Below are 15427 nucleotides of genomic sequence, written 5' to 3' on the forward strand. Positions count from 1 at the left end.
ACAACGCTACTAAACTAAAGCTTACGCTAAAATGAAAGAACGAACGGAAACAGATCTAAAACGCGGAAACTCTAGCTAAAACAAGGCTGTAGGGACCTAGTTGCCATTAACTATAGATGTGAAGGGCTAGCGGAAAAATTTTGCAAGACACACGAAATAGTGCTCGCAAAAAGGTCAAAGGACAGGTTAGATCTGAAAAAGGTCTGGATGGGGCTGGGTTGAGAAGATGCAATAGCTTAAGGGGGTTTTCTGCAGATTTCACAAGAAACATAGAAAAACAGATTTATTACACAGTTTCTCGAGGGCTTAGATGCAAAAATCTTGGGAATAGCTCCCATGGTGGCCGGCAGCATTGCCTGCTCAGATTGGCGGCGTTTCAGCGCAGGAGAGACCTTGGCGCGTGGGGGAATCAGGAGAGGTAGGTCCGATTTGATGGCTTACCCACAGCGGAGGAGCACTAGGGTGGCCGGAATTTGGCCAGCAAGGAGGAGGCGGCGCACTGCACGCCGTAGGTGGGAGAGGGAGCACGAGCAGATGGCGGTGCAGGGGGCGACAGGGGGCGACAACGGAGGCTGTGCGGGAGCCGAGAAGGAGGGGGTGCAGCTGCAGGGGTGATGTAGGGGGGTTTTGGACCGAGGGTACTCTCCCTTGGGGCGCTCAGGGAGGCGGCGGCCGGTTCTGTTCCCAGCAGCGGCACTCCTCTGGTGGCGGCGCTGTGACACTAGGGGTGAGGGCGAGGGCGAGCAGCAGGAGATGACGGAGAGGGGGCGGGGCGTAGCGCTCGCCTGCGACCAAGCGAGCAGCGGCGGCGCTGGCTGGGTGGCGGCGCACGGGGTCCAGGGAGGCCCGCGAGGCAGGAGGGCGTGCGGTGGAGCAGGGGGTGCAGCAATGCAGAAGGAGTCGAGGGGCGGCAGCAGGGCATACGCGGGATCGATGGCTCAGGTGCTCGCCTTTTATAGGGACACACGGAACCCTAGCATGGCGTGCACGCCTCAGCACATGCAGCGACGACCGACGCAAGTGTGCGTGTGCAGGAGAGCAAGCGGCCTTTGGTGGCTGCCTCAAACAGGTCAGGTTGGCTTGGTTCAGCCTAAAAAAGGGAGGATGTGACCGAGACAGACCTGGGTCGGGCTAGGCCGAAGCAGCTTCGGGTATGGGAAAAAAAAAGAAAACGGTCCGAGAGAAAGGGGAAGCTAGGCCGACCGGTCTCGACAAAGTCCAAAATGGCATAGGGCAAAGGAAGCCGTCCAAAACATAGGAAAGCTGAGCTTAGCACGGTAGGGTTGTTGTAGTGAAAATGAAAGGAAGATGAAGGGATGACAAATGGGACCGTAACGTCATAGGAAGAAATGACAAGGGAGAGAAGCGATAGGTTGGCCACTATGCTGAGGAAGAGAGAGGGAAACGAAGGGCACTCGGTTGGGTCGAGATTGATTCGGATCAAAGCATAGAATTCAGGTCACGGAGAGAAGGGTAAACGAGACAGGGAAAAAGGATGGGCAGCTAAGGGAGATCGATTGGTCTAGGGTTTAGAGAGACGGTGCTGGGAGTCAGAGTTCGCGGTGATGACAGCAAAGTATCGCCGGAAAACATCGAAACCGAGATACGACTCCGTTTCGAGCATGATTTGATCAAGGACAGATTAAAGAATGGGAAACACGATAGGCATCTTAGGGTGTCGGAGAGGATAGGGGAAAGAACGAATAGTGATGAAGCAGCTCGGTCTGTCTACGACGAGCATTTAAACTTCAGGAAGGATGGGAGGGGGGAGGGGGATGAGGGGGTTTGCTTAGGTACCTCAACGAGAAATTTTTGATTTATTTTTTATCGACAAACGCGACGGATGACAAGACCGTGATGATGGTCTTGGGGCGTGGGGTGAGTTGGACCAAAAATGAATTGAGTCCAGCTCGAGATGAAAAGAAAATAAATTAATTTTTCAAAATATATTTTCAGGCTTAAAATAAATATAAAAAAGTTCAGATAGATCTTTTAAACCACGAAAAATATATCCAGAAGAATCCCAAAAATTCCAAGGAAAACTCTTGAGATAATTTGGGACATGAGGAATCCAAATAAAATACTTAGAATTTGAGAAAAATATTTTAGAACTTTCCTATAAATGGATTTAACTTTACGGAAAAAGAGAATAATTACCAGAAAAATCTGAAAAATTCTCAAAAAAACCTAAAGATGGATGAACACATTCTAAAAGATATTCACATCCTAAAAGAGGGAGTCCCATCTAGTGACCCTCCATAGTGGACAATACTCGAGCCAAATCGACTTTATCCTTGCTAGGAGAGAGGATAGACGTGCCTGCTTAGATTGTAAGGTGATACCTAGGGAGTGTGTTGTCCCCCAACACAAGTTTATGGTGGCAAATTTTCGTTTTCGGGTACGTGCCCACTGGGACAAACGTGCCAAGATTGCGAGAACGAAGTGGTGGAAGCTTAGAGGGGAAGAGGCACAAACGTTTAAGGAGAGGATGCTAGGCGAGGGGCCTTGGGAAGAAGGAGCAGATGTAGATGATATGTGGTTAAAGATGGCGACATGTGTTCGGAAGGTGGCCTCAGAAGTGTTTGGTGTGAGTAGGGGAGGCAGGCAGGAAGTGAAAGAAACTTGATGGTGGAATGACGAGGTGCAAAGGGCTATTAAGGAGAAGAAGGAGTGTTTCAAACGCCCTCACCTCGACAAGAGCGCAACCAACATCGAGGGCTATAGATTAGCGAAGAGGTCTGCAAAGCGAGCTGTAAGTGTAGCGAAAGGTCAGGCTTTTGATGACCTTTATCAACGGCTAGGTACGAAGGAAGGAGAGAAGGACATTTATAGGATCGCTAGGACCCGTGAGAGGAAGACAAGGGACATAAACCAAATCAAATGCATCAAGGATGGGACAGATCGACTTCTAGTGAAAGATGAGGAGATCAAGGACAGATGGCGAGAATACTTCGACAAGTTGTTTAATGGGGAAAATGAGGGTCCTACCTTCAAGTTGGACGACTCATTTGATGATACCAACAGACGCTTTGTGAGGAGGATTCAGGAGGTAGAGATCGGGGAGGCTTTGAAGAGGATGAAGGGAGGTAAAGCGATGGGTGCTGATGGCATACCCATTGAGGTGTGGAGATGCTTGGGCGAGAGGGCGGTAGTATGGTTAACTAAACTTTTTAACCTAATTTTCCGGTCAAACAAGATGCCGGAGGAATGGAGGAGAAGTATATTAGTACCGATCTTCAAGAATAAGGGAGATGTTCAAAGTTGTACTAACTACCGGGGGATTAAGCTGATGAGCCATACGATGAAGCTTTGGGAGAGGGTTATCGAACATCGCCTAAGAAGATTGACAAGAGTGACCCAAAACCAGTTTGGGTTCATGCCTAGGAGGTCGACCATGTGAAGCGTCCCCTCATCAAAAGTGACTAAATGTGATACAAATATCAGTCCCAGGAGGCTGATAAAACATTTATTACATCAGATGGTTCATTACCGTACAAACCGTCAAGGTAGCGGGCACTGAAGCGCCACTATCAAGAGGGACAATATAAGGGCTACAAACCAAACCAAAGTGCCAATGAAATCTAAGATAATGTCAGAGTCTTGCGCCATGGTAAGCTTCCTGTGGAGACCCTGAACCACAGGCAAGGTTGGGTGCAAGACGACGACCTACTCGACGTCTTTAGGAATGAAGTTCGGATCCTCCTCTGTAAAAACTAGGCAAGAGTGAGTACATACGTACTCAACAAGTCCAACCACACCCGCAGAGGGGAATAATAAAGATCATGCATGGATATATCAAGGTTGAGGCTAGGGTTCATTTGTGATAAAGCGAGGTTTTACACATGCAAGGGTTCATTTAATAAAAGAGTTTTCTCAAGACATTTCTATAGTAATCGAATAATAAGTGGGGTTGATCCTACACAAAGGATCCAAGTTTTAATACTACTGGACTTCTCATCCACAGTAGCTCACTGCACAACTGCCGGGCACTTTTAAAACAACTCACGCCACAAAACCAATCATCCCAAAATATCTATTGCAGTGACCATGCCGTAACTCGTCCAACACCGTGGACATGGCTATTCGAATAGATTTTAGACTCTGCAGAGGTTGTACACTTTACCCACAAGTAGGGTACTGCACTACGAACACCTTAATGTCGCGGCGGATCCTAACAAAGCCATTACCCACCTTAGCTGAATCTAACTAGCCAACGCGGAAGCAACCATGGGGTTAATGACCTATCAACAAGGTCATAACCGGGACATACTCACACAGATCGTATTCCTTCTCCATGATCTCCCGTTGCTCACCCGCTCTCCTTTTGGCTAGCAGGACAACTAGTGGGGTTTATGCTAAGCCGTTGCCCAAACAACGGTCGAGTGGTTGTACGATAAGTGGGTTAGGCAAGATGACACCTCAGTTCATCCTTACATTGACAAGATGGACATCTCCCAACCATGCTCAACCACAAAGGTACAAGCACACTAGTGGCATTTCACATAGAAAACACCGTCCATCTCATCGGGTTATATCTTTCTTTGATTTTTCCAAAATCCCGTTTTTATCTTTTAAAACACTCACACCCTTATTTTCGGTAAAGCGCTTTGTGGTCATGATTAAAATATCATAAAGGGAATGAAAGGTAATAAGCATCTCTAGCAGTAGTTAACGTCTAACAGAGCAAATCCTTTATAGACATTAACCTAGGTCATCAAGGAATAGTCATAGCAATCAAGGAGTGGCTATCCAACCATGTCTTGCGATAAAACAATGCATTTTATAAAACAGGCCAATAGGTTGCGTTTATAAAACTGGGATAAATATGCATCAAAGGATGGGATTGGACTTGCCATCCTCAAAGCCTTCCGGAAGCTCCTCCTCGAGGTATGGGTCTTCGGGCTCCGGCTCGCGGTCCTGCTCCTCCTCGGTCACACCCTCGGCTACAACACACAAACAATCACACAATAAAACTAAGTTCGCCGACGAGCTAAAAAGGGAAATAGAGAGCTTCGACTAAAAATAGAGGAGGCTATTATATTTGTTGGATGTGGATCTTGGGACTTGGAGAGAGTATTTGATGCGTGGTGGAGTTTGGAATCGATTAAGAACATAATGTCGCATGAAATGGGGGCTGCGGACTGCATAAGGAGGAAAAGTGGAGGGGGTCATGCACAAGTCTGCCTTTCTTCTTCCTCGAGACAGAACAGGAGGGGGAGGGGAATAGTAGGAGGGGGGGCGGCCAGGCCATGGGCGCCGGCCCCCTGGCGCATGGCAACACCCGGGGAGGGGAAAAAAATAGAGAGGAGGCCGAGGGGGTCCGATTTCGGCCCTCACCTCGTGCGGAGACGGTCTACGGAGGGCTGTCCACGGTGATGGGTGGTGGGCGGCAATGGTGAGCAGCGGCGGCGAGCTGCAGCGTGAGGTAGAGAGGGAGAGGTGTTTGGGCGGTGTGGGCGGAGTGAGGGGCGGCTTGGGGTCTGATTTATAGGCCGAGAGGAAGAGGGAGGGGGATGGCCGGCGTTGGGGGGTCACGGGCAGTACAGGAGCCTCGCCATTAATGGCGGCCGGGATGCTCGGGGACAAAGCGCGAGCTGCGAGGGTGAGGGGACGGGACGGGACAGGCCGGCGTAGCAGCGGGCCGCACGCTGGCTTGGCGTGTACGGGCAGCAGCGGGTCGTGCGCTGGCCCGCGCATGCGCGCAAGGTGCGGGCTACAGCTCGAGCAGGCAGCAGGAAGCACAGGGGAGAAAAGAAAGAGGAAGCCAGCGCAAAAAAAAGAGTCTGGGAAAAAAGTTTTAAGAGAGAAATAAAATGGATTTAAACAAAATACGAGAAAAGAAAAGATAGGACACGCGCGCGGCGCCGACGATGGCGGCCGGGCAGGCGCACGCGGCCGACCGCAACACGATGGTGATGTAACGGGACGGTGGGGCTAGTGGAAAAGGAAAAGGGACGGGCGGCTCTGCGGAAAAAAAGGAAGAGACTGCACGAGGTCAGAACGGCGGGAAAATCGGGAGGTGGGCTTCGGGAGCTCAAGCGGTGGAAAAGGTTTAAAAGATTTTTAAGCGAGAGATTGGTAAAGTAATTTAAATAAGATAAAAACGCGGGCGTTACACCATGGAGGCGATTTTCTTAGTACGACAGTTGATGGGAGATATAGAGTGGAGAAGAAGGACTTACACATGGTCTTTATTGACCTAGAGAAGGCATATGATAAAGTACCAAGAGATGTCATGTGGTGGGCCTTGGAAAAACACAAAGTCCCAACTAAGTATATTACCCTCATCAAGGATATGTACAAGGATGCGATGACTTGTGTTCGAACATATGATGGCGCTACCAGTGACTTTCCAATTAAAATAGAACTACATCAGAGGTCAGCATTGAGCCCTTATCTATTTGCTTTGGTGATGGATGAGGTCACAAGGGACATACAGGGTGATATCCCCTTGATGTATGCTCTTTGCTGATGATGTGGTGCTAGTTGACGAGAGTAGGGCAGGGGTTAATATGAAGTTAGAGCTGTGGAGACACACGTTAGAGTCGAGGGGGTTCAGACTGAGTAGAACCAAGACCGAGTATATGATGTGCGACTTTAGCCCGACTAGGCATGAGGATGGGGACGTTAGCTTCGAAGGTCAAGTGGTGGCCAAGAAGGATACTTTTCGGTATCTAGGATCAATGCTTCAGAAAGATGGAGACACTGATGAAGATGTTAGGCATAGAATTTCAGCCGGTTGGTTGAAGTGGCGGCAGGCTTCTGGCGTCCTCTATGATAAGAAGGTGCCACAGAGGCTAAAAGGTAAGTTCTATAGGACGGCGATGCTATACGGTGCTGAATGTTGGCCTACAAAAAGGCGACATGTCCAGCAACTGAGTGTAGCAGAGATGCATATGCTGCGTTGGTTCTGCGGGCATACAAGAAGGGATAGAGTTCGGAACGAAGAGATTCGAGATAGGGTCGGGGTGGCACCTATCGAGGAGAAGTTGATTCGACATCGGTTGAGATGGTTTGGACATGTACAACGGAGGCCTCCCAAGGCGTCGGTGCGTAGTGGAGTTTTAAAGCGGGGCGATAATGTAAACAGAGGTAGAGGTAGACCTAGACTAACTTGGGACGAGACAGTTAAGAGAGACCTTAAGGAGTGGAATATCGCTAAGGAATTAGCTATGGATAGGAGTGCTTGGAGATTAGCAATTAACGTACCTGAACCGTGACATTTGTTACTTTTTGTTTAACCCCTAACTCTTCCTTTATCTTGTGCCATTTTTGTATTTCTTATTCTTATTTTCTGAGGGTTTCATCTCTAGCCTACCCTAACTTGTTTGGGATAAAAGGCTAAGTTGTTGTTATTGTAGGGTGTGACGATAGGCTAGGGACCGGACGGGGGAGCTTGGGGAGGTGATTAGCGGCGGTGGCGGCGGAGGGCACCGGAGGCGGCAGCGGAGCCGTGGGCGGGGGAAGGTGGGGGCGAAATTAAATGCGATAGGGGACGGAGTAAATCGCAAAAAGCAATGAATAGACACCCACGCAGGCTCGGTCTGACACGTCGGATGGCTAGCCCTGTAGTATTTTGCCCGGGCTGATCTAGTAGCCAAGCTATCAGGAAGGTATGATGCCCCCCGAGCATCTCATCGGTAGTAGTTCTTAGATGCGAGCGCCGTTGGTGTAGAAGCCGGAGCAGCGGCGGACCCAAGACTTTGATGAGAGTAAGGACGAAATGCTCTCTCTTTCCATCTTCGGCTTGAAAAGCCATTGATCATAACTAGGGGCGAAGCCACTATTAAAACCGACCCTGGCGCACGGCTTCATGGGCTGACATATTTTTCAAGAATTATATTAGTTAGTGGAAAAAGAAGTTTATCCGGGTGCATTGGGAGGATCGACGTGGCATCACCTTGATCATAACCTATGGCAACCATTGCACTACTATAGCGGAGACTGGGCAAGCGCTTAAAGTCGCCGGGTCCTGGGTCCACCCCTGAGTGGGAGCCTACTTTCATCACCGGCGTGGCCGTGGACATCTAGAGGTGGGCGGTGGCCTCCAACCTAACTTCTTGGATATAATCACTTTAGCACTTTGGTGGTTTGGATGAATTCTTGATGTGTCTTGCACTCCATGAACCTCAGCACACTCCAGCAAATCTAAATGGGCGAACAGAGAAGGTATAAATAGCCGTTGCTCCAATGCAGGGCCGGCTCTGAGCTAGGGCGAAAAGGGCGCCTAGGGCCCAGCCCAGTAGGGGTCCATACCTTGACCCTATGTGTGTGTCTATATATATATATGTATGTTTATTTCTTTTAGTCAATTCTCAGCCTAAAGCCCATCACTTACGATGCCTGGTTGCTTGTTGCTTTCCTTTTATTTTTTCTAATCTGCAATCCCTGCTCCACACATCGCGATTTTTTGCATCGTTGAACTTATGCCGCAGGAAGCCCTCGTTGTCGGTGGTCGTCGTCACAAGCTTCGTGGGCGTCATCACAAGTAACGCCCAAAGAAGTTGTTTTTTATGAGGCAATGGATGTTCTGCAGTTATCTGTTTTGTGAAGAGGTGGCTGGTGCTGATGGAGACATGAAGTTGTTGGAGTTTTGGTGTAATATATGCTGATTGGCATTTTTCATCAATCATCAAGAACTAAGAACATGTCGTTGGAAGTTAATTACTTGTTTTGTGTCATCAATATATTCGTAGCACTATTATGAGGCTAGATGATATAAAAAATTTATATTTAGTTTTAAGGACCCACCAAGTCGAGTTTGTTGAGGGCCCTCCAAATCATAGAGCCGGTCCTGCTCCAACGGCTAAGTAAAAGTGCAGTAGCACTGGATAATCTGGTACACGCTAAGGCTAGTCAAATCATCTGATGCTTCTTTTTGAACCATATAACCATTTGACCTCTGCCCAAAGTTCCATTGATGCTTCATCCGCTGCGACATCAGATTATCCAGTGCTAAAGAGAGAATTCCATCAAACCTTCTGGACTCTACTGACTATATCACCGGATGAAAGGTTGTTCGTCCGCTTCCCCTGAACAAAATACCGGGTAATCCGGTACTACTGAATTCTGCTTCTTCTTAAACCATTAACCCACTGCTCACGTAAAAGGTAGTAGCGGATCATCCGGTACTTTGGACTTCTTCTCCGGTGATCTAGACGTCCTAGAATTATTGCTGACTTTTCTTTTGCTGCGACTTGAATCACTTGATTTGGCTGATCTTGCTGTGATTTGGCATCCATCCGTAGGACCTAAAAAGTCTACAAATTTTCACTCAATAAACTTGTTAGTTCACAATTAATAATCTAATTGGGACCTATTTCTTACAGAAATGCAATTTTTTATTTAACAAGACTAGGAAATATAAAAATTTAGTGCACCGTATTGATAACTTACCCCCGCCAATCCCCCGACCCCACCCAACGCACGAAGTCCGATAATTGGTGGATTGCAACAAAATGCTCAAGCCCTTCATTACTGATTGATAATTGATAGATTGGAACAAAATGCTCAAGCCCCTCATCATAATGGTCTGTAAATTACTGATTGATACCGTTTGTTGAGCTCAGTATGCTTGGTCCAACAACAGTGTATGATTGTCGAGTGTGCTAGCCAAGGAACGATGCTTAGAAGGATTGTCGACATGGACACTTTCGGTTTGGTGTCAGACAGAAGTGGGAGCCGGTTATCTTGCTCCAATAGATCCTCGACTGTCTCTTTTGGGAGAGCAAGAACCGGGCGTGGGCTGGCGAGCTAGCTCGGCTCGACTCGCCTCGGTGGATTTTCTAACAAGCTGAGCAGCTATTTTTGCTTGCTTTCTTAACGAGCTGGCTCGAGAACTTGTGAGCTGCTCACGAGCCAATCGAGTTAGAAAGCACGGTAGAAAAAAAAATTAAATATTCATTTTATCTTCACTTGGTGTACAACTCAAACATAGTTAGATTAATACAGTTCTTTGCAAAACTAATTTAATATTTGCTTGTGACTAAAACTTAGTATGTACCTGCATTTTTTAGATGAGAGATCGTTAGATGGACATGGAGTCCATTCTGCAGGTTGTAACGGAACTGAGATCAAAGGAACAAGAGTGGAGCCTTAATTATTTTTTAAGACATGCATGCTGGTACTACAATACTTATAGCCGAGCTGAAACTTTAGCCTCTACTGTTAGCTTCTAAATTTACTGAGGTGGTTAAATTTACATCTAACTCGTGAGCCTAATGAGCTGGCTCGAGCTATTAATGAGCTAGCCCGAGCTATCAATGAGCCGAGCCAAGCCAGCAATTTTGCTCATTTTGTTAACGAGCTGAGCCGAGCTGACTCGTTAAGAAAACGAGCCAGGCCGAGCCGAGCTGAGCCAGCTCGGGGTCCAGCCCTAGGCATGCACCCTGAAGATCGACGATGATGTTTCACAAAAGCAAGTCGGATGCGGTGAGAACAATACCATTGACAGAGGAGCAAAATTGTCCTAGCCGAGCCACGCCGCAAGATGAAGTGTTGAGATTGTTGACAACCGTGGCGAAGTGCCTGAAGCCCTGAACTACATACGAGCAGGACGCCCGTTTCAGTCCATCCAGAAATGGAACTTCCAAAGCCAGCATACATAGTTAGGCATGGTGGAGTTGACGAAGTCTGGTTGAAACACATGGTCAGCAAGCTCTCCATAGCGGAGGGAAGTTTAGGTGGTGTTGGTAATGAATGCATCTCGTCGTTAACCGCCCTCCCGTTGTAACAAGTCAACGAGATCAACATCCCGTCGGCAGATTTATTTATCTTCAATAGCAAAACACCAATCGTGTACAACGTATTAAAATCGCCCCGATCAATCAGCGAGGCACCCCCATGTTCTCTCCGCCAAGAATAAAATGTTCCCACAGTACACCTAATCGCGCGATCAGTTCATATCAACCTCAGTGTCGTTGAGTCTACACCCCTTTGTCTCGAAGGGGAAGAATGAGACGGCCAGGCCGGAGAGGAAGACTACAAGCTCGAAGAGGAGGATCGCCGTCGTCTGATGGCAGCTGTGCACCATGGCCACCGCGACGAGCGGGCAGAGGATGCCCCCGATCCTGCCCACCGAGCTCGCGATGCCGATGCCCGTCGTTCTCACCGCGGTCGGGTAGATCTGAACAATGGACCAAGGCAAGCCATCAAATACAAGCACAGGTACAGATTGGTTATCAGTTACTCAGTATCACCAAGGGACAAGGAGAGTGAAGTGATGTTTGCGGAAGAACCACACTGACCTCTGGAGCGTATATGTATACAATGGTGAAGCTGGCTGAAATACAGAGCCGGGCACCAAACAGGGAGATTCTTGTCAGTATATCCGTCCGGGAGAAGACTAGTGGGAATAGGAAAACACAGCTAGTGAAGAGCATCGACGCCATTGAAAGCCTCCGGCCAAATCTATCCACGACCATGGCCGACATTAGTGACCCTGGGATCTCTGTTTCAATAAAACATGGTAGCATTGGTTATTTACATGATCACGTACTTCTGAAGATACTTACGATAATCATAGTGTGTACAGAAGTAACCAACCTGCAAAACTAGATATGAAAACGTTCTTATATAGGCTCGCATTATTTGAATGTACTGATTCAACCTCCTGTTTCGCACATATCCTATTTCCATTACTTAGCTCTGATGTCAGAAGAACAATCCCGTAATAGGAAAACGCATTTCCAAAGAAGGCCATCCACAGAAGTAGAGTTGCTCTGATCAATTTTGGGGAAAGTAGCTTGCCAACGGACTTGATACCTCCGAAATCGGAACCTTCGTCTTTATCTATGCCATCACTTACTTCAGCATCAGCCAGAAGTATTGTGGACTCCGAAGATCCTGAAACTTCATCTAGCTCGATATTTTTATCCGAAACAAGCCTGCCTGAAGGTAGCTGCACATTGTTTAGTCTTGCCATTTTCTCCAATACCTCCACGGCCTCAGTGGTTCTTCCTTTCATGCATAGGAACCTTGGTGACTCTGGCGTAATGGCATAAAATAGGAGCAGGAGGAAAGATGGAACAGATGATAATGCTAACAACCACCTCCAGCCAAACTTGGGCATAACCATCTGCCATTAGTATGGTGAAAAATTAGACATGGAAAAACATGGTGAAATCTTCTAGTCCAATACATCTACTTTTTTATTGCAAGAATGTATTTCACTCTGATTATGAGCATCCAAACCAGGATAGCATATTATAGATCTTCGTAAGCAAATAAGTAGAGCAAACTTCATACAACTTATGATTCTATGCCCTAATAACTAAAGTTCCTTTCAAAAGTGATGTTCCAGATTGCTAGCCTTCCTGAAATCTATTCTTATGTCATGTACCTTTTCTTTCAATGAATCCCATAAGAACGTAACAGGCTAGTTAGTACTACAGGTTAAGTGATTGCATGAAAATCAGCACTACTACAGGTTAATTGTTCCACATGATAACCGGTAACAGTATTTGCAGATCAACTGCATAAGGTGAAGTATACAATGGGAATTGATGTGTAGTATTTATTTCTGATTTTGCTGCCGGCACTACTATCAAATTTGAACAGCCTTCTCAGTTTCAAAGTATCAGGGGAAATCAGGAAAATATTATACCCATGCAAGAGATGCCTCGAAGATGGTCCCAACAGTCCAAAATGCAGAAAATACCACCATCCAAGTTCCTCTATTTGGTGCAGGAACAAACTCCAAGAACCAAGATCCGAGAACAGGTCCTCCTCCCAAACCAATACCAACTAAGAACCTCAGAAAAATTAATGACAGATAGTTAGGAGCAAAAGCACTCAAGAATCCAGCTCCACTTGTCACGATGGCAGTAAAGAGAAAGCCCTTCCTGTATAATTCAGATAAAAAGAGTGTAAGGGCTTGTATGATGCACACAAGCAATTTAAAAAGCACAGCCTATTTTTTAAACTAATTATTCTAGGATCTAGGAAGAAAAATGTACCTTGGAGATCATTAATTCATGACAATAAATATTGAGAGGTTGCTTTGGAAAGTAACACAGAAATGAACTTGGCTGCTAATTAATTCATGACATTCATTTTCGCAATGATTCTGAGGTGGTTTTGGAAAGTAAATAGAAACGAACTTTTATATACATGGGACCTATCCTGGTTCCAAACATGACAATGTTATTAATCAGCTATAGTTAGGAAGTAGGAAGTAGCAACTAGCCAACAGAAACAAGATCAGGAACAAGTTTGGTAACTCCATGCTAAACATCAGCAAGGAAGGAATGGACTTGCACGATTTTGTGCAAAAATGTACATGGCATCAGTAAAAGATTGGACCTGCCTCCTTCCATAGTTGTCTGAAACCACACCCCATGAGTAAGCTCCTATCAGCATTCCAACAAAAACAAAACTTGTAATCATGCTTTCCTGATGAGAAGTAAGCTTCCACTCTAGCTGTACTGATGGACCGACAAATGATAACAACATCATCTCCATCGCTTCTGCAATTAAGCCAATCCCAGCATAGGAAAAAATCAACATCTGGAACTTCCCAAAACCTGATGACAAGAGCGCGTCATCCACGGTATATGAAGCTGATTGCTCCTCCATCTGCAAAGTAAGGATAACAGTTGTCAACCATAGAGTTTAGTAAATGTACAAATATAACCAGATTAGCCAGCTGAATCAAGGAGTTATTTTTTTTCTTCTTTTCTTTACTTTTCTTTATTTGGCTTTCGTATGCAGGCCCACAGTAGCATTTCCTTGTTGATTCTATTTATCTAGTGGTGAATCTAACAAGAGCCAAAGCCAAAAGGTCCCCTATGTCTACAAGAAATCATCCAAAAAGCCAAAATACAACCAAAACAGAACAAAACAGGGAAGCTTCCCCTATCACTCGCGAATAAGTTGGTTCAAGTAACGCAGACTTACAAAACCACAGGGGTAAACATACGCATCATACAACAAGAGGCAACCAGGATCCCGAGAACATTTTAAAGCACTAGAGTCACTGTACAGGTGTGCAGGGCAACTTCAGCATCGAATTGAAAGCCAGCTTGAGCAAACAAGAAGGCACTAATACGCCCCCAGCCACGAAGAGCACCCAGCACGTCACAGCCTCACTTTTGTATTTCCCTCGCTTTGCGCGTTCATAAAGCAAAAAAACATCAGCTGGAGAGCGAAACAAACAACCGACAGGAGCCAGAACCGCTGAATCTAAAGAGAGGAGGCTGACGGGATCCTCACCATTTCGGTAGCTCCCCTGCCGAATCAGAAGCTTATCACGCAGCGGTCCTCCGCGAGCGAGCCGGGAGCATCAGATTCGACCCTCCGCTCGCGCGCCCACCTGAGAAATCTAGACAAGAAGCACCCACACGGGATCAGACCACGGAATAACACGCCGGAGCAGCAAGCAGGACGACCCAGTGCGCCACGAGAGGGGAACCTGGCAGGAACGAGGGAGGAGGGGGAGCGAATGCGCCTCCTGGATCTGCGGCCGCCTGATCCGGCCGGCGGCTGCGGCGGGGATCCGGGGGGCAGGAACGGACGGAGGACCCCGAATCCGGGCGCGTGCAGGTGCAGCACTGCCTTCTGCTGCGCGCAAATCCCTGCGCTTTATGCCTCGGGGGATTTGGCTCCCGATGACTTGGGATGCTCCGAAAGTCCGAGGGTGGTGGGGGATGGGGGTGGGGTGGGGGAGGAAGGGAGCTGAGAAATGGAGCCCGCGGTTTGACCGGGAAGATGGCGTGGTGGAAGGGTCGATGGTCAGCGCGCCGGGGCTCGCGCCCATGTGGTGCTGGCCTCCTCATGGGGCTCGCCCGTCGTGAGCTGTTTCGGGCATCGCAGCGCGTCACCGTGTGGAGCGGGGGCAATTGCAAGAAAACGTGTATGATGGTTTCTGCGTTTTCCTTTTTCGTGTGCAAAAATACTATTTCCTCGTGAATAGTCAAGAATGTTGGGCTGTTGGCTATGCCATACGGTCAAAATGAAATTCAGAGAAAAATAAAGATGGGGCGACCAATTTCGGAAAAAATTGACTGAGTGAATGAGAGAGCAATTGGGCTACAGGAATGGTCATTCGATCGTTTTCATGTTGTGGACTAACAAAGCCCCTGCAACCACCTATCACCTTTCTTCTATTTATAGCTCGTATTTTTCTACATTTATTTAGGAACTAACTCGTTTTTTGGCTCAATTTCTTATAGAGTTTCAAAAGAAATTTTACATAAAGCTGTGCCGAAGGGATATTTTTCCAGCGGTTTCATCCATGAAGCATCTGGTAAAACTATTTTCAGTTTACACCGTAGAACCATGTTTCACCAAACGATTTTGAAAACAGCTTCACCTTCATCAAAGAAGCTACTTCAGAATCTGTTTTTCAGAAGAAGCTGAAGCTGTACCAAACGCGAAACCTTAGTTGATAGGCAACTGCTCTTTGAAAGTAAGATTTTATGGTAATTTC

The 15427-nt window shown here is 47.1% G+C and overlaps 1 protein-coding gene across 3 annotated transcripts; it reads right to left on the reverse strand.

Annotated features, from left to right (window-relative positions):
* Positions 1-10726: 10726 nt before the first annotated feature.
* On the reverse strand, positions 10727-14681 carry LOC112877083 (organic cation/carnitine transporter 7). 3 transcript variants are annotated; one of them, XM_025941288.1, is made up of 7 exons: positions 14411-14681; positions 14212-14311; positions 13307-13575; positions 12605-12842; positions 11545-12076; positions 11247-11449; positions 10727-11125 (listed from the first exon to the last, which is right to left on the reverse strand). In XM_025941288.1, exons 2-7 carry the CDS (start codon positions 14212-14214, stop codon positions 10895-10897), a joined length of 1476 nt encoding a protein of 491 aa, XP_025797073.1. In that variant the 5' UTR covers positions 14215-14311; positions 14411-14681; the 3' UTR covers positions 10727-10894. The 3 variants fall into 3 exon arrangements, with proteins under 3 accessions (XP_025797073.1, XP_025797074.1, XP_025797075.1); XM_025941289.1 differs by having other exon boundaries at positions 14212-14320; XM_025941290.1 differs by lacking the exons at positions 14212-14311; positions 14411-14681 and having other exon boundaries at positions 13303-13465.
* Positions 14682-15427: the final 746 nt, after the last annotated feature.

This window comes from Panicum hallii, chromosome 9, assembly GCF_002211085.1.
Source record: "Panicum hallii strain FIL2 chromosome 9, PHallii_v3.1, whole genome shotgun sequence".
Lineage (NCBI taxonomy): Eukaryota > Viridiplantae > Streptophyta > Magnoliopsida > Poales > Poaceae > Panicum > Panicum hallii.